This window comes from Oncorhynchus gorbuscha, unplaced genomic scaffold, assembly GCF_021184085.1.
Source record: "Oncorhynchus gorbuscha isolate QuinsamMale2020 ecotype Even-year unplaced genomic scaffold, OgorEven_v1.0 Un_scaffold_591, whole genome shotgun sequence".
NCBI lineage: Eukaryota > Metazoa > Chordata > Actinopteri > Salmoniformes > Salmonidae > Oncorhynchus > Oncorhynchus gorbuscha.
The window spans coordinates 45,724-72,003 of NW_025745427.1; the positions used below are offsets into that span (position 1 = coordinate 45,724).

Here is a 26,280-nt window from a genome sequence, read left to right on the forward strand (position 1 = left end):
AATAGAAGCGTAATCACGGCCTCGATGCAGCCAATCACTGCTGAGAGCGCGTTGATCGACAAAAAAAAAGGAAAATGGCGGAAAGCAGCGCGGAAATCACATTCAAAAAGGTAAGAGAAAGTAGCCAATACTATTAATTGTTATATGTTGTGAGTCACAATTTCGACTAAAGCAAGATCACAAGCCTCATTTTCAAATTAGACTGAGCAGACTGTATGGAGCTAATTCAGCGGGGTAGAGCGCTAAATCATCAGCCTACTGGATACTTCTGACAACACTGGCAGTTGTTTTTGGAAGCAGTTCACTACAGTAACTTTAACGTACTGTTGTCGTGCATACTGTTATTCAGAATCATATGTTTTCTCTTTCTTTTTAGGAGACGGTAAGCAAACTCCTGTCAAGCTTCTTCAAGGACGAGAGAACTAAAGGCGAGTTGCTAGCTAGTGGAGATGTGTAATGTAACTATCCTGGAAAGGAGTTGGACCTGATCATGTTTAGTCAAATGAAACAACAGTTGTAGGCTGTTAACTAAGTCGTCGCAATTTGACCTTTGTTTCTTTGTTTTTCTCAAGTCGGTGCCGATGCTGTTCTCCTTATGGCAGAGATGCTACATGTGTTTGTTCAAGGTAAGTTCAAACGATTGATTGTGGCTGTAATGTACATGGAAATCAATGGAGGTTTTTATACAGGCTGAGATGATGGTGTTTATATAACTTCAATATGAGATGAAGATATCAGGGCCAGGATTCGGAAAGCATCTTAGAGTAGGAATACTGATCTAGGATCAGATGTGTCCCCCTATCCATATAATCGTATTCATTATGATCTAAAATGCTGAAGCATAGCTCGGCAGTCTTTAATCCGAGTTGCTTTGGGAATACAGACCCTGACTCTTTGTTTCTCAGAAGCTGCACAAAGAACGATAAAACAGGCTGAGGCAGAGGACTGTGACAGAATGGACATAGAACACTTTGAGAAGATCCTGCCTCAACTGGTGTGTAAATATACCCATGAATTCTATTAAATATCCTCTCCTATTATTGTCAAGGAATGACAGTATAAGAATCAACAGTCATAACATATTTAATTTCTTCCCCAGCTGTTGGATTTCTAGTATGACTTCAGGCCAGAAGATGGCGCCAGAGACCCATCCAGTCCTCAATTCAGAATTCGAGAGATTGACCAACTCTTGGAGGACAATGGAAATAAAGAAAAATACTTCTGTTTTGTTTGTAAATGTAAATAAGCCCTTTATTTACTTTTATTGGCCTCCAAGAGTGTCTGAATCTACTTCTTAATTCATGCACCTTGGTTGGAGAGAGGGAGGATCCCTTCCACCGGTCCTACATTCAGCCCATGTAGGATATTCTATTGTAATTAGTCCTTTATTTCAGTTACATTGCACACGGTCTCTAATGAACTGTGTACATTTTGCCCTGTGGTTTTGCCTCCGTTTGTCGTTTGAAATGATTTGAATCCATTGCTAACTAATAAAAGTTGTGTGTTTTTTATTTGTATTACATCAGTCTGACACCTATTTTCTTGGGGGAACATGTATTGTAAACCTAAAAGCGCTTTATTGTAATCAGTTGTGTGAAGGAATTCACACCTAGTACTCCAGCAGCATTGGGGGAGGATCTGGTGTTTGACCATAAAACATATATGGCAACCTTATTGGGACTCACTTTGGATCGAAATTATACAATGGTCAAAGTGCAGACGGGCTGCTTTAATGGTCAAGGTGCAGACGGGCTGCTTTAATGGTCAAGGTGCAGACGGGCTGCTTTAATGGTCAAGGTGCAGACGGGCTGCTTTAATGGTCAAGGTGCAGACGGGCTGCTTTAATGGTCAAGGTGCAGACGGGCTGCTTTAATGGTCAAGGTGCAGACGGGCTGCTTTAATGGTCAAGGTGCAGACGGGCTGCTTTAATGGTCAAGGTGCAGACGGGCTGCTTTAATGGTCAAGGTGCAGACGGGCTGCTTTAATGGTCAAGGTGCAGACGGGCTGCTTTAATGGTCAAGGTGCAGACGGGCTGCTTTAATGGTCAAGGTGCAGACGGGCTGCTTTAATGGTCAAGGTGCAGTGCAGGTCAAGGTGCAGACGGGCTGCTTTAATGGTCAAGGTGCAGACGGGCTGCTTTAATGGTCAAGGTGCAGACGGGCTGCTTTAATGGTCAAGGTGCAGACGGGCTGCTTTAATGGTCAAGGTGCAGACGGGCTGCTTTAATGGTCAAGGTGCAGACGGGCTGCTTTAATGGTCAAGGTGCAGACGGGCTGCTTTAATGGTCAAGGTGCAGACGGGCTGCTTTAATGGTCAAGGTGCAGACGGGCTGCTTTAATGGTCAAGGTGCAGACGGGCTGCTTTAATGGTCAAGGTGCTGCTTTAATGGTCAAGGTGCAGACGGGCTGCTTTAATGGTCAAGGTGGTCAAGGTGCAGACGGGCTGCTTTAATGGTCAAGGTGCAGACGGGCTGCTTTAATGGTCAAGGTGCAGACGGGCTGCTTTAATGGTCAAGGTGCAGACGGGCTGCTTTAATGGTCAAGGTGCAGACGGGCTGCTTTAATGGTCAAGGTGTAGACGGGCTGCTTTAATGGTCAAGGTGCAGACGGGCTGCTTTAATGGTCAAGGTGTAGAAGGGCTGCTTTAATGGTCAAGGTGTAGACGGGCTGCTTTAATGGTCAAGGTGCAGACGGGCTGCTTTAATGGTCAAGGTGCAGACGGGCCGCTTTAATGGTTAAGGTGCATGATGGTTATGGTTAATCATGAATAATGAGTGAGAAAGCTGCACAAATATCACAACCCCCCCCAAAAATGCTAACAATAATGGCAGGTCAGCGCTTTTGGGGGGTTGTGATATTTGTGCAGCTTTCTCACTCATCATTATTCACTATTAATTCAGGACTATCTGTAATCATGTTATCGTCCACATTAATGTGGAAAATACCCTCAAATTAAAGCTGACAGTCTGCACTTTAACCTCGTAGTCATTGTATCATTTCAAATTCAGAGTGATGGAGTACAAAGCCAAAACAATAATTACGTAGTGTATTGAATATGTTTATATTTAACACAATAGAAACAGAAACCATGGGCCATGTTCAGGACTAAGAAACATCACAGAACATTTAGATACAAACTATGCCGAACAGATATGATTGTCTTATGCATTAAGGTCATTGTTTGTACATTGCATATCAATTGAATTCAGATGATCTTAGCTCTAAAGATGATCTTTATGTTTTTGGGAACCTTCACAACAGAAAGTTTTGCATAAATGAATACACCCCAGTGGTGCAGTCCTCTTCTATACAGTACCTCCACACTACAGCCCACCTGTGTTTGGCTCTGCAACAACAGGTGGTTGCAGCATGCTCTCTGGCTGGCTTCGCCCCCCCCCCCATCAAAGGCTACTGGAGCAGTTGGAAGCAATTAGAGTAATAAGGGGAGCAGCCAGGCCCTTGGATGATGACAAGTGGCAGGAAAAAAGGAGTACCCCCTCTGGACACTTTGAAGTTCCCTTCTGCTGTCCTGCGATGTTGAGTTAGGAGGGGAGGGGAGGGGAGGAATGGGACTTCGAGGTACAGGCCAGTGGAAAGTTGAATGGAGTGTGCGTGCATCAGTGTGTTTTTGTCTCTGTGTGTGTGTCAGCCAAACCATTGCAGAGACCACACGCATAGATCTTCCATTTGAAAAGAAGAAGCAAAACAGAAGGAATTGGAACATGGCCCACAGGGGAAGAGCAGGGTGTAATTATGATGGTAAATAAATTAGGCATGGGGGGGGGCTGGGTTATTTTACCTTGAGAGAGTCTGATGACTGGGTTATTCTAACCTGAGAGAGCCTGATGACTGGGTTATTCTAACCTGAGAGAGTCTGATGACTGGGTTATTCTAACCTGAGAGAGTCTGATGACTGGGTTATTCTAACCTGAGAGAGCCTGATGACTGGGTTATTCTAACCTGAGAGAGCCGGATGACTGGGTTATTCTAACCTGAGAGAGCCTGATGACTGGGTTATTCTAACCTGAGAGAGCCTGATGACTGTGGGTTATTCTAACCTGAGAGAGCCTGATGACTGTGGGTTATTCTAACCTGAGAGAGTCTGATGACTGGGTTATTCTAACCTGAGAGAGTCTGATGACTGGGTTATTCTAACCTGAGAGACTGGGTTATTCTAACCTGACTGATGACTGGGTTATTCTAACCTGAGAGAGTCTGATGACTAACCTGGGTTATTCTAACCTGAGAGAGTCTGATGACTGGGTTATTCTAACCTGAGAGAGTCTGATGACTGGGTTATTCTAACCTGAGAGAGTCTGATGACTGGGTTATTCTAACCTGAGAGAGTCTGATGACTGGGTTATTCTAACCTGAGAGAGCCTGATGACTGGGTTATTCTAACCTGAGAGAGTCTGATGACTGGGTTATTCTAACCTGAGAGAGTCTGATGACTGGGTTATTCTAACCTGAGAGAGCCGGATGACTGGGTTATTCTAACCTGAGAGAGTCTGATGACTGGGTTATTCTAACCTGAGAGAGTCTGATGACTGGGTTATTCTAACCTGAGAGAGTCTGATGACTGGGTTATTCTAACCTGAGAGAGTCTGATGACCTGAGAGAGCCTGATGACTGTTATTCTAACCTGAGAGAGCCTGATGACTGGGTTATTCTAACCTGAGAGAGCCTGATGACTGGGTTATTCTAACCTGAGAGAGCCTGATGACTGGGTTATTCTAACCTGAGAGAGCCTAACCTGATGACTGGGGGTTATTCTAACCTGAGAGAGTCTGATGACTGGGTTATTCTAACCTGAGAGAGTCTGATGACTGGGTTATTCTAACCTGAGAGAGCCTGATGACTGGGTTATTCTAACCTGAGAGAGTCTGATGACTGGGTTATTCTAACCTGAGAGAGTCTGATGACTGGACTGTTATTCTAACCTGAGAGAGCCTGATGACTGGGTTATTCTAACCTGAGAGAGTCTGATGACTGGGTTATTCTAACCTGAGAGAGTCTGATGACTGGGTTATTCTAACCTGAGAGAGTCTGATGACTGGGTTATTCTAACCTGAGAGAGTCTGATGACTGGGTTATTCTAACCTGAGAGAGTCTGATGACTGGGTTATTCTAACCTGAGAGAGCCGGATGACTGGGTTATTCTAACCTGAGAGAGTCTGATGACTGGGTTATTCTAACCTGAGAGAGCCTGATGACTGGGTTATTCTAACCTGAGAGAGTCTGATGACTGGGTTATTCTAACCTGAGAGAGTCTGATGACTGGGTTATTCTAACCTGAGAGAGCCGGATGACTGGGTTATTCTAACCTGAGAGAGTCTGATGACTGGGTTATTCTAACCTGAACCTGAGAGTCTGATGACTGGGTTATTCTAACCTGAGAGAGCCTGATGACTGGGTTATTCTAACCTGAGAGAGCCTGATGACTGGGTTATTCTAACCTGAGAGAGCCTGATGACTGGGTTATTCTAACCTGAGAGAGCCTGATGACTGGGTTATTCTAACCTGAGAGAGCCTGATGACTGGGTTATTCTAACCTGAGAGAGTCTGATGACTGGGTTATTCTAACCTGAGAGAGCCTGACTGACTGGGTTATTCTAACCTGAGAGAGTCTGATGACTGGGTTATTCTAACCTGAGAGAGTCTGATGACTGGGTTATTCTAACCTGAGAGAGCCTGATGACTGGGTTATTCTAACCTGAGAGAGTCTGATGACTGGGTTATTCTAACCTGAGAGAGTCTGATGACTGGGTTATTCTAACCTGAGAGAGCCTGATGACTGGGTTATTCTAACCTGAGAGAGCTGATGACTGGGTTATTCTAACCTGAGAGAGCCTGATGACTGTGGGTTATTCTAACCTGAGAGAGCCTGATGACTGTGGGTTATTCTAACCTGAGAGAGTCTGATGACTGGGTTATTCTAACCTGAGAGAGTCTGATGACTGGGTTATTCTAACCTGAGAGAGCCTGATGACTGGGTTATTCTAACCTGAGAGAGTCTGATGACTGGGTTATTCTAACCTGAGAGAGCCGGATGACTGGGTTATTCTAACCTGAGAGAGTCTGATGACTGGGTTATTCTAACCTGAGAGAGTCTGATGACTGGGTTATTCTAACCTGAGAGAGCCTGATGACTGGGTTATTCTAACCTGAGAGAGTCTGATGACTGGGTTATTCTAACCTGAGAGAGTCTGATGACTGGGTTATTCTAACCTGAGAGAGCCTGATGACTGGGTTATTCTAACCTGAGAGAGTCTGATGACTGGGTTATTCTAACCTGAGAGAGCCTGATGACTGGGTTATTCTAACCTGAGAGAGTCTAACCTGATGACTGGGTTATTCTAACCTGAGAGAGTCTGATGACTGGGTTATTCTAACCTGAGAGAGTCTGATGACTGGGTTATTCTAACCTGAGAGAGTCTGATGACTGGGTTATTCTAACCTGAGAGAGCCTGATGACTGGGTTATTCTAACCTGAGAGAGTCTGATGACTGGGTTATTCTAACCTGAGAGAGCCTGATGACTGGGTTATTCTAACCTGAGAGAGCCTGATGACTGGGTTATTCTAACCTGAGAGAGCCTGATGACTGACTGGGTGACTATTCTAACCTGAGAGAGCCTGATGACTGGGTTATTCTAACCTGAGAGAGTGGGTTATTCTAACCTGAGAGAGCCTGATGACTGGGTTATTCTAACCTGAGATGACTGGGTTATTCTAACCTCAGAGAGTCTGATGACTGGGTTATTATAACCTGAGAGAGTCTGATGACTGGGTTATTATAACCTGAGAGAGCCTGATGACTGGGTTATTCTAACCTGAGAGAGCCTGATGACTGGGTTATTCTAACCTGAGAGAGCCTGATGACTGTGGGTTATTCTAACCTGAGAGAGCCTGATGACTGTGGGTTATTCTAACCTGAGAGAGTCTGATGACTGGGTTATTCTAACCTGAGAGAGCCTGATGACTGGGTTATTATAACCTGAGAGAGTCTGATGACTGGGTTATTCTAACCTGAGAGAGTCTGATGACTGGGTTATTCTAACCTGAGAGAGCCTGATGACTGGGTTATTCTAACCTGAGAGAGCCGGATGACTGGGTTATTCTAACCTGAGAGAGCCTGATGACTGGGTTATTCTAACCTGAGAGAGCCTGATGACTGGGTTATTCTAACCTGAGAGAGCCGGATGACTGGGTTATTCTAACCTGAGAGAGTCTGATGACTGGGTTATTCTAACCTGAGAGAGCCGGATGACTGGGTTATTCTAACCTGAGAGAGTCTGATGACTGGGTTATTCTAACCTGAGAGAGTCTGATGACTGGGTTATTCTAACCTGAGAGAGCCGGATGACTGGGTTATTCTAACCTGAGAGAGTCTGATGACTGGGTTATTCTAACCTGAGAGAGTCTGATGACTGGGTTATTCTAACCTGAGAGAGCCTGATGACTGTGGGTTATTCTAACCTGAGAGAGTCTGATGACTGGGTTATTCTAACCTGAGAGAGCCTGATGACTGGGTTATTATAACCTGAGAGAGTTATTCTGATGACTGGGTTATTCTAACCTGAGAGAGTCTGATGACTGGGTTATTCTAACCTGAGAGAGCCTGATGACTGTGGGTTATTCTAACCTGAGAGAGTCTGATGACTGGGTTATTCTAACCTGAGAGAGCCTGATGACTGGGTTATTATAACCTGAGAGAGCCTGATGACTGGGTTATTCTAACCTGAGAGAGCCGGATGACTGGGTTATTCTAACCTGAGAGTGCCTGATGACTGGGTTATTCTAACCTGAGAGAGCCTGATGACTGGGTTATTCTAACCTGAGAGAGCCGGATGACTGGGTTATTCTAACCTGAGAGAGTCGGATGACTGGGTTATTCTAACCTCAGAGAGTCTGATGACTGGGTTATTATAACCTGAGAGAGTCTGATGACTGGGTTATTATAACCTGAGAGAGCCTGATGACTGGGTTATTCTAACCTGAGAGAGCCTGATGACTGGGTTATTCTAACCTGAGAGAGCCTGATGACTGTGGGTTATTCTAACCTGAGAGAGCCTGATTCTAACCTGACTGATGACTGGGTTATTCTAACCTGAGAGAGTCTGATGACTGGGTTATTCTAACCTGAGAGAGCCTGATGACTGGGTTATTATAACCTGAGAGAGTCTGATGACTGGGTTATTCTAACCTGAGAGAGTCTGATGACTGGGTTATTCTAACCTGAGAGAGCCTGATGACTGGGACTGGGTTATTCTAACCTGAGAGAGCCGGATGACTGGGTTATTCTAACCTGAGAGTGCCTGATGACTGGGTTATTCTAACCTGAGAGAGCCTGATGACTGGGTTATTCTAACCTGAGAGAGCCTAACCTGATGACTGGGTTATTCTAACCTGAGAGAGCCTGATGACTGGGTTATTCTAACCTGAGAGAGCCGGATGACTGGGTTATTCTAACCTGAGAGAGCCTGATGACTGGGTTATTCTAACCTGAGAGAGCCTGATGACTGGGTTATTCTAACCTGAGAGAGTCTGATGACTGGGTTATTCTAACCTGAGAGAGTCTGATGACTGGGGTTATTCTAACCTGAGAGAGCCTGATGACTGTGGGTTATTCTAACCTGAGAGAGTCTGATGACTGTGGGTTATTCTAACCTGAGAGAGCCTGATGACTGGGTTATTCTAACCTGAGAGAGTCTGATGACTGGGTTATTCTAACCTGAGAGAGCCTGATGACTGTGGGTTATTCTAACCTGAGAGAGCCTGATGACTGTGGGTTATTCTAACCTGAGAGAGTCTGATGACTGGGTTATTCTAACCTGAGAGAGTCTGATGACTGGGTTATTCTAACCTGAGAGAGTCTGATGACTGTGGGTTATTCTAACCTGAGAGAGTCTGATGACTGTGGGTTATTCTAACCTGAGAGAGCCTGATGACTGTGGGTTATTCTAACCTGAGAGAGTCTGATGACTGGGTTATTCTAACCTGAGAGAGCCTGATGACTGGGTTATTCTAACCTGAGAGAGCCTGATGACTGGGTTATTCTAACCTGAGAGAGCCGGATGACTGGGTTATTCTAACCTGAGAGTGCCTGATGACTGGGTTATTCTAACCTGAGAGAGCCTGATGACTGTGGGTTATTCTAACCTGAGAGAGCCTGATGACTGTGGGTTATTCTAACCTGAGAGAGTCTGATGACTGGGTTATTCTAACCTGAGAGAGCCTGATGACTGGGTTATTCTAACCTGAGAGAGCCTGATGACTGGGTTATTCTAACCTGAGAGAGCCTGATGACTGGGTTATTATAACCTGAGAGAGCCTGATGACTGGGTTATTCTAACCTGAGAGAGCCGGATGACTGGGTTATTCTAACCTGAGAGAGTCTGATGACTGGGTTATTCTAACCTGAGAGAGCCGGATGACTGGGTTATTCTAACCTGAGAGAGCCGGATGACTGGGTTATTCTAACCTGAGAGAGCCTGATGACTGTGGGTTATTCTAACCTGAGAGAGTCTGATGACTGGGTTATTCTAACCTGAGAGAGCCTGATGACTGGGTTATTCTAACCTGAGAGAGCCTGATGACTGGGTTATTCTAACCTGAGAGAGCCTGATGACTGGGTTATTCTAACCTGAGAGAGCCTGATGACTGGGTTATTCTAACCTGAGAGAGCCGGATGACTGGGTTATTCTAACCTGAGAGAGTCTGATGACTGGGTTATTCTAACCTGAGAGAGCCGGATGACTGGGTTATTCTAACCTGAGAGAGCCGGATGACTGGGTTATTCTAACCTGAGAGAGCCTGATGACTGGGTTATTCTAACCTGAGAGAGCCTGATGACTGGGTTATTCTAACCTGAGAGAGCCTGATGACTGGGTTATTCTAACCTGAAGCCTGATGACCTGACTGGGTTATTCTAACCTGAGAGAGCCTGATGACTGGGTTATTCTAACCTGAGAGAGCCTGATGACTGGGTTATTCTAACCTGAGAGAGCCTGATGACTGGGTTATTCTAACCTGAGAGAGTCTGATGACTGTGGGTTATTCTAACCTGAGAGAGCCTGATGACTGTGGGTTATTCTAACCTGAGAGAGCCTGAAGACTGGGTTATTCTAACCTGAGAGTGTCTGATGACTGGGTTATTCTAACCTGAGAGCCTGATGACTGGGTTATTCTAACCTGAGAGTGTCTGATGACTGGGTTATTCTAACCTGAGAGAGCCTGATGACTGTGGGTTATTCTAACCTGAGAGAGCCTGATGACTGGGTTATTCTAACCTGAGAGAGTCTGATGACTGGGTTATTATAACCTGAGAGAGCCTGATGACTGTGGGTTATTCTAACCTGAGAGAGCCTGATGACTGTGGGTTATTCTAACCTGAGAGAGCCTGATGACTGTGGGTTATTCTAACCTGAGAGAGTCTGATGACTGGGTTATTCTAACCTGAGAGAGCCTGATGACTGGGTTATTCTAACCTGAGAGAGCCTGATGACTGTGGGTTATTCTAACCTGAGAGAGCCTGATGACTGGGTTATTATAACCTGAGAGAGTCTGATGACTGGGTTATTCTAACCTGAGAGAGCCGGATGACTGGGTTATTCTAACCTGAGAGAGCCGGATGACTGGGTTATTCTAACCTGAGAGAGTCTGATGACTGGGTTATTCTAACCTGAGAGAGTCTGATGACTGGGTTATTCTAACCTGAGATGACTGGGTTATTCCCTGAGATGACTGGGTTATTCTAACCTGAGAGATGACTCTGATGACTGGGTTATTCTAACCTGAGAGAGCCTGATGACTGGGTTATTATAACCTGAGAGAGTCTGATGACTGGGTTATTCTAACCTGAGAGAGTCTGATGACTGGGTTATTCTAACCTGAGAGAGCCTGATGACTGGGTTATTCTAACCTGAGAGAGCCGGATGACTGGGTTATTCTAACCTGAGAGTGCCTGATGACTGGGTTATTCTAACCTGAGAGAGCCTGATGACTGGGTTATTCTAACCTGAGAGAGCCGGATGACTGGGTTATTCTAACCTGAGAGTGCCTGATGACTGGGTTATTCTAACCTGAGAGAGCCTGATGACTGGGTTATTCTAACCTGAGAGAGTCTGATTCTAACCTGACTGATGACTGGGTTATTCTAACCTGAGAGAGTCTGATGACTGTGGGTTATTCTAACCTGAGAGAGACTGGGTTATTCCTGATGACTGTGGGTTATTCTAACCTGAGAGAGCCTGATGACTGTGGGTTATTCTAACCTGAGAGCCTGATGACTGTTATTCTAACCTGAGAGAGTCTGATGACTGTGGGTTATTCTAACCTGAGAGAGTCTGATGACTGGGTTATTCTAACCTGAGAGAGTCTGATGACTGTGGGTTATTCTAACCTGAGAGAGCCTGATGACTGTGGGTTATTCTAACCTGAGAGAGTCTGATGACTGTGGGTTATTCTAACCTGAGAGAGTCTGATGACTGTGGGTTATTCTAACCTGAGAGAGTCTGATGACTGTGGGTTATTCTAACCTGAGAGAGTCTGATGACTGTGGGTTATTCTAACCTGAGAGAGCCTGATGACTGTGGGTTATTCTAACCTCAGAGAGTCTGATGACTGGGTTATTCTAACCTGAGAGAGCCTGATGACTGGGTTATTATAACCTGAGAGAGCCTGATGACTGGGTTATTCTAACCTGAGAGAGCCGGATGACTGGGTTATTCTAACCTGAGAGTGCCTGATGACTGGGTTATTCTAACCTGAGAGAGCCTGATGACTGTGGGTTATTCTAACCTGAGAGAGCCTGATGACTGTGGGTTATTCTAACCTGAGAGAGTCTGATGACTGGGTTATTCTAACCTGAGAGAGCCTGATGACTGGGTTATTCTAACCTGAGAGAGCCTGATGACTGGGTTATTCTAACCTGAGAGAGCCTGATGACTGGGTTATTCTAACCTGAGAGAGCCTGATGACTGGGTTATTCTAACCTGAGAGAGCCTGATGACTGGGTTATTCTAACCTGAGAGAGTCTGATGACTGGGTTATTCTAACCTGAGAGAGCCTGATGACTGGGTTATTCTAACCTGAGAGAGCCTGGATGACTGGGTTATTCTAACCTGAGAGAGCCTGATGACTGTTATTCTAACCTGGGTTATTCTAACCTGAGAGAGTCTGATGACTGGGTTATTCTAACCTGAGAGAGCCTGATGACTGGGTTATTCTAACCTGAGAGAGCCTGATGACTGGGTTATTCTAACCTGAGAGAGCCTGATGACTGACTGGTTATTCTAACCTGAGAGAGCCTGATGACTGGGTTATTCTAACCTGAGAGAGCCTGATGACTGGGTTATTCTAACCTGAGAGAGTCTGATGACTGGGTTATTCTAACCTGAGAGAGCCGGATGACTGGGTTATTCTAACCTGAGAGAGCCTGATGACTGGGTTATTCTAACCTGAGAGAGCCTGATGACTGGGTTATTCTAACCTGAGAGAGCCTGATGACTGGGTTATTCTAACCTGAGAGAGCCTGATGACTGGGTTATTCTAACCTGAGAGAGCCTGATGACTGGGTTATTCTAACCTGAGAGAGCCTGATGACTGGGTTATTCTAACCTGAGAGAGCCTGATGACTGGGTTATTCTAACCTGAGAGAGCCTGATGACTGGGTTATTCTAACCTGAGAGAGCCTGATGACTGTGGGTTATTCTAACCTGAGAGAGCCTGAAGACTGGGTTATTCTAACCTGAGAGTGTCTGATGACTGGGTTATTCTAACCTGAGAGCCTGATGACTGGGTTATTCTAACCTGAGAGTGTCTGATGACTGGGTTATTCTAACCTGAGAGAGCCTGATGACTGTGGGTTATTCTAACCTGAGAGAGCCTGATGACTGGGTTATTCTAACCTGAGAGAGTCTGATGACTGGGTTATTATAACCTGAGAGAGCCTGATGACTGTGGGTTATTCTAACCTGAGAGAGTCTGATGACTGGGTTATTCTAACCTGAGAGAGCCTGATGACTGGGTTATTCTAACCTGAGAGAGCCTGATGACTGTGGGTTATTCTAACCTGAGAGAGCCTGATGACTGGGTTATTCTAACCTGAGAGAGCCTGATGACTGTGGGTTATTCTAACCTGAGAGAGCCTGATGACTGGGTTATTCTAACCTGAGAGAGCCTGATGACTGTGGGTTATTCTAACCTGAGAGAGTCTGATGACTGGGTTATTCTAACCTGAGAGAGCCTGATGACTGTGGGTTATTCTAACCTGAGAGTGTCTGATGACTGGGTTATTCTAACCTGAGAGAGCCTGATGACTGGGTTATTCTAACCTGAGAGAGCCGGATGACTGGGTTATTCTAACCTGAGAGAGTCTGATGACTGGGTTATTCTAACCTGAGAGAGTCTGATGACTGGGTTATTCTAACCTGAGAGAGCCTGATGACTGGGTTATTCTAACCTGAGAGAGTCTGATGACTGGGTTATTCTAACCTGAGAGAGCCTGATGACTGGGTTATTCTAACCTGAGAGAGTCTGATGACTGGGTTATTCTAACCTGAGAGAGTTGATGACTGGGTTATTCTAACCTGAGAGAGCCTGATGACTGGGTTATTCTAACCTGAGAGAGCCTGATGACTGGGTTATTCTAACCTGAGAGAGCCTGATGACTGGGTTATTCTAACCTGAGAGAGCCTGATGACTGGGTTATTCTAACCTGAGAGAGCCGGATGACTGGGTTATTCTAACCTGAGAGTGCCTGATGACTGGGTTATTCTAACCTGAGAGAGCCTGATGACTGTGGGTTATTCTAACCTGAGAGAGTCTGATGACTGGGTTATTCTAACCTGAGAGAGTCTGATGACTGTGGGTTATTCTAACCTGAGAGAGCCTGATGACTGTGGGTTATTCTAACCTGAGAGAGTCTGATGACTGTGGGTTATTCTAACCTGAGAGAGTCTGATGACTGGGTTATTCTAACCTGAGAGAGCCTGATGACTGATGACTGGGTTATTCTAACCTGAGAGAGTCTGATGACTGTGGGTTATTCTAACCTGAGAGAGCCTGATGACTGTGGGTTATTCTAACCTGAGAGAGTCTGATGACTGTGGGTTATTCTAACCTGAGAGAGTCTGATGACTGTGGGTTATTCTAACCTGAGAGAGTCTGATGACTGTGGGTTATTCTAACCTGAGAGAGTCTGATGACTGTGGGTTATTCTAACCTGAGAGAGCCTGATGACTGTGGGTTATTCTAACCTGAGAGAGTCTGATGACTGGGTTATTCTAACCTGAGAGAGCCTGATGACTGGGTTATTCTAACCTGAGAGAGCCTGATGACTGGGTTATTCTAACCTGAGAGAGCCTGATGACTGGGTTAGCCGGATGACTGGGTTATTCTAACCTGAGAGTGCCTGATGACTGGGTTATTCTAACCTGAGAGAGCCTGATGACTGTGGGTTATTCTAACCTGAGAGAGCATGATGACTGTGGGTTATTCTAACCTGAGAGAGTCTGATGACTGGGTTATTCTAACCTGAGAGAGCCTGATGACTGGGTTATTCTAACCTGAGAGAGCCTGATGACTGGGTTATTCTAACCTGAGAGAGCCTGATGACTGGGTTATTCTAACCTGAGAGAGCCTGATGACTGGGTTATTCTAACCTGAGAGAGCCGGATGACTGGGTTATTCTAACCTGAGAGAGCCTGATGACTGGGTTATTCTAACCTGAGAGAGCCTGGATGACTGACTGGTTATTCTAACCTGAGAGAGCCTGATGACTGGGTTATTCTAACCTGAGAGAGCCTGATGACTGTGGTTATTCTAACCTGAGAGAGTCTGATGACTGGGTTATTCTAACCTGAGAGAGCCTGATGACTGGGTTATTCTAACCTGAGAGAGCCTGATGACTGGGTTATTCTAACCTGAGAGAGCCTGATGACTGGGTTATTCTAACCTGAGAGAGCCTGATGACTGGGTTATTCTAACCTGAGAGAGCCGGATGACTGGGTTATTCTAACCTGAGAGAGCCTGATGACTGGGTTATTCTAACCTGAGAGAGATGACTGGATGACTGGGTTATTCTAACCTGAGAGAGCCTGATGACTGGGTTATTCTAACCTGAGAGAGCCTGATGACTGGGTTATTCTAACCTGAGAGAGCCTGATGACTGGGTTATTCTAACCTGAGAGAGCCTGATGACTGGGTTATTCTAACCTGAGAGAGCCTGATGACTGTGGGTTATTCTAACCTGAGAGAGCCTGATGACTGTGGGTTATTCTAACCTGAGAGAGCCTGATGACTGGGTTATTCTAACCTGAGAGAGCCTGATGACTGTGGGTTATTCTAACCTGAGAGTGTCTGATGACTTCGTTATTCTAACCTGAGAGAGCCTGATGACTGTGGGTTATTCTAACCTGAGAGTGTCTGATGACTGGGTTATTCTAACCTGAGAGAGCCTGATGACTGTGGGTTATTCTAACCTGAGAGTGTCTGATGACTGGGTTATTCTAACCTGAGAGAGCCTGATGACTGTGGGTTATTCTAACCTGAGAGTGTCTGATGACTGTGGGTTATTCTAACCTGAGAGTGTCTGATGACTGGGTTATTCTAACCTGAGAGTGTCTGATGACTGGGTTATTCTAACCTTAGAGAGCTTTCTAGGGTGCCATTTGGGACAGGCCCTAGCCAGCATGGTTTCACTGTGAGTCAGCATAGCTGTACAGCACCTCACACTTTATTTGTGGAGCTGATCAATGACTCACTGGGCTTACAACTGCTGCTAACATGTACAGCTGGATGTAAAGTGGGGGGATTTGAGTCATAGCTAGCCCTGCTGGGTGCTCAAGGATACAACACCTGGCATTTGACCTGTAGTGTCTTAGCTCTTATTACTTATTTATATAATAAGAAAGACTCTGAATACCAGGAGTTGAACTGGAGCTTCACATTTACTAAAACAAGTTAGTACCAGAATAACAGAACAACACTGGGCATGACCAAGGGTGCTCCATTCTTAAAGGGTCCATCAGTAATTAACAGAACATAACATGACCCAACCCCTTTTAGGTAGTGAATTAGATCTAGACAATTCCATGTCCAGCACTGCACATGTATGGAACCATTTTTACTTAGCAACCTAAAAGTGATGTGTTTATTGAGTGTATGTCTGCAGTGCACCACACAGCAGATACTAAACTAAATGATGAAAAGGGTCAGCCACACACATTTTGGTAGGTATAGGTGACAATTCTCCTAAAGTGCAGGTGTCCAACTCATTCCATGGAAGGCAGTGTCTGTTGGTTTTCACACCTTCCTTGCACCTGATTGATTAGTCAAAGGAAAAAATCCACCCAAAACCACTTATTCCTTTAATTGCAAACATTTCTGCAAACCTTTTTAGAATATTTTTTATTTATTTCACCTTTATTTAACCAGGTAGGTTAGTTGAGAACAAGTTCTCATTTAGCTCAGTTGGTAGAGTATGGCGCTTGTAACGCCAGGGTAGTGGGTTCGATCCCCCGGGACCACCCATACGTAGAATGTATGCACACATGACTGTAAGTCGCTTTGGATAAAAGCGTCTGCTAAATGGCATATATTATTATTATTATTATTATTTACAACTGCGACCTGGCCAAGATAAAGCAAAGCAGCACGACACAAACAACAACACAGAGTCACACATGGGATAAACAAACGTACAGTCAATAACTCAATAGAAAAAAATAAAGTCTATATAATGTGTGCAATTGAGGAGTAAGGCAATAAATATGCCATCGTACGAAGTAATTACAATTGAGCAGATTAACACTGGAGTGTGCAAGTAGAAATACTGGTGTGCAAAAGAGCAGAAAAGTAAATAAAAATAATATGAGGATGAGGTAGGTAGGATGGGCTATTTACAGATGTGCTATGTACAGTGAACGGTTAGCTGCTCAGATAGCTGATGTTTAAAGTTAGTGAGGGAAATATAAGGCTTCAGCAATTTTTGCAATTTGTTCCCTTCATTGGCAGCAGAGAACTGGAAGGAAAGGCGGGCAAAGAAGGTGTTGGCTTTGGGGATGACCAGTGAGATATACCTGCTGGAGTGCATGCTACGGGTGGGTGTTGTTATCATGACCAGTGAGGTGAGATAAGGCAGAGCTTTACCTAGCATAGACTTTTAGATGACCTGGAGCCAGTGGGTCTGGTGACGAATATGTAGCGAGGGCCAGCCGACGAGAGCATACAGGTCGCAGTGGTGGGTGGTATATGGAGTTTTGGTGACAAAACGGAGGGCACTGTGATAGACTGCATCCAGTTTGCTGAGTAGAGTGTTGGAGGCTATTTTGTAAATGACATCGCCGAAGTCGAGGATCAGTAGGATAGTCAGTTTTATGAGGGTATGTTTGGCGGGGGTGCGGGCGGTGAAGGATTGAAAAGCATGCGTTGAGTTTTACTAGCATTTAAGAGGAGTTGGAGGCCACGGAAGGAGTGTTGTATGGCATTGAAGCTCGTTTGGATTACAGTTTTGGAAACTTTAGAGTGTTTTCTATCCTAAACTGTCAATTATATGCATATTCTATCATATTGTCCTGACAAAATATCCTGTTTACTATGGGAACGTTATTTTTCCAAAAATGAAAATACTGCCCCCTAGTCACAAAAGGTTAAAACCTTTTTGGGATAGGTGGGGCGCTAATGAAATTTAAAATACAAAAATCGTAATACTAAACATTCATGAAAATATCAGTGTCTTACATTGTTTAAAAGTTAATCCAGCCGTTTTGTCAGATTTCAAAAGGGCTCTTCGGCAAAAGCACACCATGCGATTATCTGAGGACAGAGCCCCGCGTACAAAAGCATTAAAAACATTTTCCAAACAAGCAGAGGTGTCACGAAAGTCAGAAATAGCGATAAAATAAATCACTTACCTTTGAAGATCTTCCTCTGTTTGCAATCCCAGGGGTCCCAGCTACATAACAAATGGTCGTTTTGCTCGATAAAATCCATCTTTATATCCCGAAAAAGTAAGTTAAGTTGGTGCGCATTCAAAATGCATACAAAGGAATCCCAGAAGTTACCAATAAACTTCATCCAAACAAGTCAAACAATGTTTCTAATCAATCCTCAGGTACTCTAATATGTAAATAAACGATCAAATTTAAGACGGAGAATAGTATGTACATTACCGGAGATAAATAAAGAAGAGCGCGCCCTCATGCACGCGCGCCACAAGACTACAGTCAAAATGAAAGCCACCTAGAAAAATGACAAATTCTAGCTCATTTAAAAACAAAAACAAGCCTGAAAGTCTTTCTAAAGACTGTTGACATCTAGTGGAAGCCCTAGGAACTGCAACCTGGGAGATATTCCTTTGATTTTCCCATAAACAAGCATTTTAATGGGCAGACAGCTAAAAAAAAAGATGGATTCTCCTCGGGTTTACACCGGCCATATCAGTTCTGTTATACTCACAGACATTATTTTAACGGTTTCAGAAACTTCAGAGTGTTTTGTATCCAATTCCATTATATGCATATCCTAGCTTCTGGGCCTGAGTAACAGGCAGTTTACTTTGGGCACCTCAGTCACCCGATCTTCCGAATACTGCCCCCTATCCCGAATAAGTTTTTAACACAGTGTCCAAAGAAGGGCCAGATGTATACAGAATGGTGTCGTCTGCGTAGAGCTGGATCAGGGAAATCACCCGCAGCAAGAGCGACATTGTTGATATATACAGAGAAAAGAGTCAGCCTGAGAATTGAACCCTGTGGTACCCCCATAGAGACTGCCAGAGGTCTGGACAACAGGCCCTCTGATTTGACACACTGAACTCTGTCTGAGAAGTAGCTGGTAAACCAGGCGAGGCAGTCATTTTAGAAACCAAGGCTGTTGAGTCTGACGATAAGAATACGGTGATTTACAGAGTCGAAAGCCTTGGCCAGGTTGGTGAAGACGGCTGCACAGTACTGTCTTATATCGTTGGCAGTTATGATATCGTTTAGTACCTTGAGCGTGGCTGAGGTGCACCCGTGACCAGCTCGGAAACCGGATTGCACAGTGGAGAAGGTATGGTGGGATTTGAAATGGTCAGTGATCTGTTTATTAACTTGGCTTTCGAAGACTTTAGAAAGGCAGGGCAGGACGTATATAGTTCTGTAACAGTTTGGGTCTAGAGTGTCACCCCCTTTGAAGAGGGGGATGACCACGGCAGCTTTCCAATCTTTAGGGATCTCGGACGATATGAAAGAGAGTTTGAACAACCCGGTAATAGAGGTTGCAAAAATGGCGGCAGATCATTTTAGAAAGAGAGGGTCCAGATTGTCTAGCCCAGCTGATTTGTACGGGGCCAGGTTTTGTAGCTCTTTCAGAACATCTGCTATCTGGATTTGGGTGAAGGAGAAGCTGGGAGGCTTGGGCAAGTAGCTGCGGGGCTGCGGAATTGTTGTCTTTTTTTGGGCTATCCAGGAGGAAAGCATGGCCAGCCATAAATAAATGCTTATTGAAATTATCAATTATCGTGGATTTATTGGTGGTGACAGTGTTTCCTAGCCTCAGTGCAGTGGGCAGCTGGGATGAGGTGCTCTTATTTACAGTGTCCCAAAACGTTTTGGAACTAGAGCTACAAGTTGCAAATTTCTGTTTGAAAAAGCTAGCCTTTGCTTGGTTCCTAATTTCCCTGAAAAGTTGCGTATCGCTGGGACTATTCGATGCGAGTGTAGTCCGCCACAGGATGTTTTTGTGCTGGTTGAGGGAAGTCAGGTCTGGAGTGAACCAAGGGCTATATCAGTTCTTAGTTCTACATTTTTTGAAAGGGGCATGCTTATTTTAGATGGTGAGGAAATTACATTTAAAGAACAACCAGGCATTCTCGACTGACAGGATGAGGTCAATATCCTTCCAGGATACCCGGGCCAGGTCGATTAGAAAGGCCTGCTCGCAGAAGTGTTTTAGGGAGCGTTTGACAGTGATGAGGGGTGGTCGTTTGACCGTGGAACCATAGCAGATGCAGGCAATGAGGCAGTGATCGCTGAGATCCTGATTGAAAACAGCGAAGGTGTATTTGGAAGGCAAGTTGGTCAGGATAATATCTATGAGGGTGCCCATGTTTACGGATTTAAGGTTGTACCTGGTGGGTTCCTTGATAATTTGTGTGAGATTGAGGGCATCTAGCTTAGATTGTAGGACTGCCGGGGTATTAAGCATATCCCAGTTTATGTCACCTAACAGAACGAACTCTGAAGTTAGATGGGGGGGGCAATCAATTCACATATGGTGTCCAGGGCACAGCTGGGAGCTGAGGGGGTCTATAACAGGCGGAAACAGTGAGAGACTTATTTCAGGAGAGATTAATTGTTTTAATTAGAAGCTCGAACGGTTTGGGCATAGACCTGGAAAGTATCACAGAACTTTGCAGGCTAACTCCTCCACCTTTGGCAGTTCTATCTTGACGGAAAATGTTGTAGTTGGGGATGGAAATCTCAGAATTTTTGGTGGCCTTCCTGAACCAGGATTCAGACGCAGAAAGGACATCGGGGTTGGAGGAGTGTGCTAAAGCAGTGAGTAAAACAAACTTAGGGAGGAGGCTTCTGCATGAAGCCAATGCTTTTTAGGTTACAGAAGTCAACAAATGAGAGTGCATGGGGACACGCAGGGTCTGGGTTTACCTCCACATCATCCGAGGAACAAAGGAGGAGTAGGATGAGGGTACGGCTAAAGGCTATCAAAACTGGTCATCTCGTGCATTGGGGACAGAGAATAAAAGGAGTAGATTTCTGGGCGTGGTAGGATAGATTCAGGGCATAATGTACAGACAGGGGTATGGTGGGGTGTGGGTACAGTGGAGGTAAGCCCAGGCATTGAGTGACGATAAGAGAGATTGCATCTCTGGATGCACTAGTCATGCTGGGTGATGTCACCGCATGTGTGGGAGTTGGTACAAAGGAGGTATCTGGGGCATGTTGAGTGGGACTAGGGGCTCCGCAGTAAACTAAAGCAATGATAACTATCTTAAACCACAGTATACAAGGCATATTGACATTTGAGAGAGATGAGGCATAAGGCAATCACAGGTGTTGATTGGGAGAGCTATCTAAGACAACAACAGCTAATCAGCTAAGACAACAACGGGTAAGACAACAACAGCTAATCAGCTAAGACAACAACGGGTAAGACAACAACAGCTAATCAGCTAAGACAACAACAACAGGTAAAATGGCGATCAATCGGCAGAGAGGGTCAGTTAACTACACACAGGGCCTGAGTTTGAGGCTGGGGCCAGCAGAAAAACAAAAAATAAACTAAATAGAGTACCGTGATTAATGAACAGTCCAGCAGGCATCAGCTATGTAGCCAGGTGATCATAGGGTCCAGTGAACAGCAATAGATGAAACAGGGTAGTCGTTGCTACGCTAGCAAGCAGGAGACATGGTGTTGAAAGTTAGCAGGGCCGGGGCTAGTAGAAGCGTCTGCTCCGACGTCCGGCAAAGGCCGGTTGAGGGCACAACGGAGGGAGTTACGTCGGCAGACGCTGGGAGTAACTCTATAGCCACTCGGAATAAGGCTGTAACGTAACAAAATGTGGGAAAAGTCAAGGGATCTGAGTACTTTCCCAATGCTCTGCATATGTAAAACTATTGATTCAGTTTCCTAATGTGTAAGTAACTGAACAATTTCAAAGTATTGCATTACAATTGCCACAAAGATACTGTAACTAATCATAAAGATGTCAATTCACAATGTGTGTATTATATGAGAAGACATGATTCCACAGAGACAGTTAACTTTACAGTTCCCTTTGATATAATGATTGTGCCTACTGTCCAGAGATGTTTGAGATGCATAAACATTAACTGTGGTCAACCTCCAATACTGAGTACTATTGCAAATCTCCACTGAAGTGTTCTTGGAAGAGCTCTGTAATGGTAGTGAAGTAGTGGCGCTACCCCACCACTTTTCTCCTTCTGCATCTTAGTGGAACTAATGACATCTGAAGGCAGCATTACTAAACATCTGAAAGCAGTTAGGATGAGACTGGGGAGGATCGTGGAAGAGAGTAATGAGTTGAAGGTTTTCAAGATCGTACATTAAAGGCTAGGGAGTGTCGACAGCCCATGCCTGTATCCCAAATGGCACCCTTTCCTCCACAGTGCACTACTGGGCCCTGGTCAAAAGTAGTGCACTACGTAGGGAATAAGGTGGTGCCATTTGAGACACAGCCCATTCCAGACGCATTGGAGAAGCTCCGGAGCAAGGAGGCTTTTACCAGGAGACACACAGGGATCCGTCTCCAATCCCAATGACTGCTCTTGGACACACGTGAGATAAAGGCCCTGCTCGTGGCTGTGGCTATTAGTGTGATGGTGGTCGTCATGATCTGTACTGACGTTATGGAAGCAGCAGTAGCCATGCCTGGCCTCTCCTCGAGCTCTGTTCTCTACAGAAACAAGTAGCGAAAGAGAAAGAGAGACAGAGAGATATATATATATATATTAAGTGAGATAACGTCAGACTGCTATGTTTGAGGGCCTCTTCTCCGGCCCAAGAGGGGCCTTTAAAGACAGGAATTTCAACAAGCTTTTTTCCAGAATAACGTACTCAAAATCCAATATCTATGATAATAACAAAATAAATATTATAGCGAATGTGGCGGTAGCCCGACCAAGATACAAACCCAGGTTCAGCAACTGTCAACTCAACACCTTAGCTGTCACGCCAAGATATCCAAGCCTCTTGATGAGGTTGTTAGGCATTGGGTTGAGGTCGCTACAATATGTTGTCCTTTGTATCATTAAGGTAGGGTTGATGTCATTTATTAAGTTATTTTTTAAATTTTTTATTTAACCTTTATTTAACTAGGCAAGTGAGTTAAGAACAAATTATTATTTACAATGACAGCCTACCCTGGCCGAACCCGGGCGACGCTGGGCCAATTGTGCACCGCCCTATGTGACTCCCAATCATGGCCGGATGCAGCCTGAATTCAAATCAGGTACTGCAGTGACACCTCTTGCACTGAGATGCAGTGTCATTCATTAAGGTAGGGTTGATGTCATTCAGCAATGTAGGGTTGATGTCATTCATTAAGGTAGGCTTGATATCATTCATTAAGGTACTGTTGATGTCATTCAGTAAGGAAGGGTTGATGTCATTCATTAAGGTACTGTTGATATCATTCATTAAGGTACTGTTGATGTCATTCATTAAGGTACTGTTGATGTCATTCATTAAGGTATTGTTGATGTCATTCATTAAGGTAGGGTTGATGTCTTTCATTAAGGTACTGTTGATGTCATTCAATAAGGTAGGTTTGATGTCATTCAGTAATGTAGGGTTGATATCATTCATTTAGGTACTGTTGATGTCATTCATTAAGGTAGGGTTGATGTCGTTCAGTAAGGTAGGTATTATGTCAGTCATTAAGGTACTGTTGATGTCATTCAGTAAGGTACTGTTGATGTGATTCATTAAATTAGGGTTGATGTCATTCAGTAAGGTAGGGTTGATGTCATTCATTAAGGTACTGTTGATGTCATTCAGTAAGGTACTGTTGATGTCATTCAGTAAGGTAGGGTTGATGTCATTCATTAAGGTACTGTTGATGTCATTCATTAAGGTACTGTTGATGTCATTCAGTAAGGTAGGTTTGATGTATTTAATTAAGGAAGGGTTGATGTCATCCATTAAGGAAGGGTTGATGTCATTCAGTAAGGAAGGGTTGATGTCATTCAGTAAGGTAGGGTTGATGTCATTCATTAAGGAAGGGTTGATGTCATTCATTAAGGAAGGGTTGATGTCATTCATTAAGGAAGGGTTGATGTCATTCATTAAGGAAGGGTTGATGTCATTCATTAAGGAATGGGTTGATGTCATTCATTAAGGAAGGGATTGTATAGGGTTGATGTCATTCATTAAGGAAGGGTTGATGTCATTCATTAAGGAAGGTTGATGTAATTCATTAAGGAAAGGGTTGATGTCATTCATTAAGGAAGGGTTGATGTCATTCATTAAGGAAGGGTTGATGTCATTCATTAAGGAAGGGTTGATGTCATTCATTAAGGAAGGGTTGATGTCATTCATTAAGGAAGGGTTGATGTCATTCATTAAGGAAGGGTTGATGTCATTCATTAAGGAAGGGTTGATGTCATTCATTAAGGAAGGGTTGATGTCATTCATTAAGGAAGGGTTGATGTCATTCAGTAAGCTAGGCTTGATGTTGTTTCAACAGGGTCAGAAATTACAATGGTTGAGAACACTACAAATGGTTGTGTCATTCATTAAGGTAGGGTTGATGTCATTCATTAAAAGGCTTGAGGTCAGTAAAGAGAAACTTGGAAAGTTCTTCTGATGTGTGATGCTGTATGTTCTGATTCTGAGTTAAGGTTGTCTCCTTCATATCCATCGTGATGTACAATGGTTGAGAACACTACAATATGTTGTCCTTCGTATCATTAAGGTAGTCATTCTGACCGTGTTAAAAGGATTGAGGTCAGTAAAGAGAAACTTGGAAAGTTCTTCTGATGTGTGATGCTGTATGTTCTGATTCTGAGTTAAGGTTGTCTCCTTCATATCCATCGTGATGTACTCTAATGCTTGGACTGCTAGTCTTCTCTTGTCTTACCTGAAAGGAAACAAACAAAACAGAATTACATTTATATTTACATTTAAGTCATTTAGCAGACGCTCTTATCCAGAGCGACTAACAAATTCATTCACCTGATGCATTCACACACACACACACACACACACACACACACACACACACACACACACACACACACACACACACACACACACACACACACACACACACACACACACACACACACACACACACACACACACACACACACACACACACACACACACACACACACACACACACACACACACACACACAATTTGATAGTAACACTCATTTTCTGTAAACAACAGCAAATAAAAACACATTGAGAGAATAATGGTAACACCCTATGCCAGCATGCACAAATCCAAGACTATCAACGACAGGTGTCGTTGGTGAAAATAGTGGTGGTGACAGTGGGTGATGGAGTTGGGCCTTGGCTGATGTCGCTTTTTTAGGGTGGAGTGAGTCTGGACTTCAGCATCAATCTGTGTTGTCCCTTTGAGGTCAGGATCATGTCAGTTTTTAGGGTGGAGTGAGTCTGGACTTCAGCATCAATCTGTGTAGGTCAGGATCATGTCAGTTTTTAGGGTGGAGTGAGTCTGGACGTCAGCATCACTTTATTGTCCCTTTGAGGGTACGTCAGGATCTCCCCCCGCCCCCACCGGTTTCCAGCATTCTGTTTGAGCCCACGATGACTCTGCCTCCCAATATTCTGTCTTCACTCCTCCAACTATTTTCTTCTCAGGCCCAGACTATAAGTTTGAGCTACAGTTCTACACACGGTAGGATTCTGTCTCAGACTATTTGGCCTGCTGTAACAGTACTGTAGCTGAACCACTGGATGTACCACATACAGTTGAGGAGGCACATAAAACATGGAGTATTTTTCCATTTCAAAATATTAACACTATCTGATAGGTCACTTCATAGTGTGTAGGATTTTCATAAACACTAGCAATACATGCTAACAGTCAATCACAAATCATGAAGACTCACAAACACATATGCTACTCACAAACATGAACAACACTGTATAACAAACATGTACACTTCATACATACTGTACACAGTCGCATGGACGTGTGTGTATGTTTGTGTATGGCCCTAACATGCCCTAGCTTGTATGTCTCGAGGAGAGAGGGTGTACCCTAACCCTAGTGTTGAGGAGAGAGGGTGTACCATAACCCTAGTGTTGAGGAGAGAGGGTGTACCCTAACCCTAGTGTTGAGGAGAGAGGGTGTACCCTAACCCTAGTGTTGAGGAGAGAGGGTGTACCCTAACCCTAGTGTTGAGGAGAGAGGGTGTACCCTAACCCTAGTGTTGAGGAGAGAGGGTGTACCCTAACCCTAGTGTTGAGGAGAGAGGGTGTACCATAACCCTAGTGTTGAGGAGAGAGGGTGTACCATAACCCTAGTGTTGAGGAGAGAGGGTGTACCCTAACCCTAGTGTTGAGGAGAGAGGGTGTACCCTAACCCTAGTGTTGAGGAGAGAGGGTGTACCCTAACCCTAGTGTTGAGGAGAGAGGGTGTACCATAACCCTAGTGTTGAGGAGAGAGGGTGTACCCTAACCCTAGTGTTGAGGAGAGAGGGTGTACCATAACCCTAGTGTTGAGGAGAGAGGGTGTACCCTAACCCTAGTGTTGAGGAGGGAGGGTGTACCCTTACTCTAG

General features: G+C 44.5%; 1 protein-coding gene across 1 annotated transcript; it reads left to right on the forward strand.

Annotated features, from left to right (window-relative positions):
- The first annotated feature begins 28 nt into the window (after window positions 1-28).
- LOC124018957 (centromere protein X-like) lies at window positions 29-1,520 on the forward strand. The gene is made up of 5 exons (XM_046334290.1): window positions 29-110; window positions 377-428; window positions 573-626; window positions 906-994; window positions 1,100-1,520. Exons 1-5 carry the CDS (start codon window positions 75-77, stop codon window positions 1,112-1,114), a joined length of 246 nt encoding a protein of 81 aa, XP_046190246.1. The 5' UTR covers window positions 29-74; the 3' UTR covers window positions 1,115-1,520.
- Window positions 1,521-26,280: the final 24,760 nt, after the last annotated feature.

What these genes read in the sequence shown, in the direction of transcription:
- LOC124018957 (XM_046334290.1), top strand. Translation starts at nt 75, where the DNA reads ATGGCGGAAAGCAGCGCGGAAATCACATTCAAAAAG. An exon ending in CAAGGACGAGAGAACTAAAG is followed by an intron (nt 429 to 572) that starts GCGAGTTGCTAG and finishes GTTTTTCTCAAG; the next exon opens with TCGGTGCCGATGCTGTTCTC. An exon ending in GCTACATGTGTTTGTTCAAG is followed by an intron (nt 627 to 905) that starts GTAAGTTCAAAC and finishes TTTGTTTCTCAG; the next exon opens with AAGCTGCACAAAGAACGATA.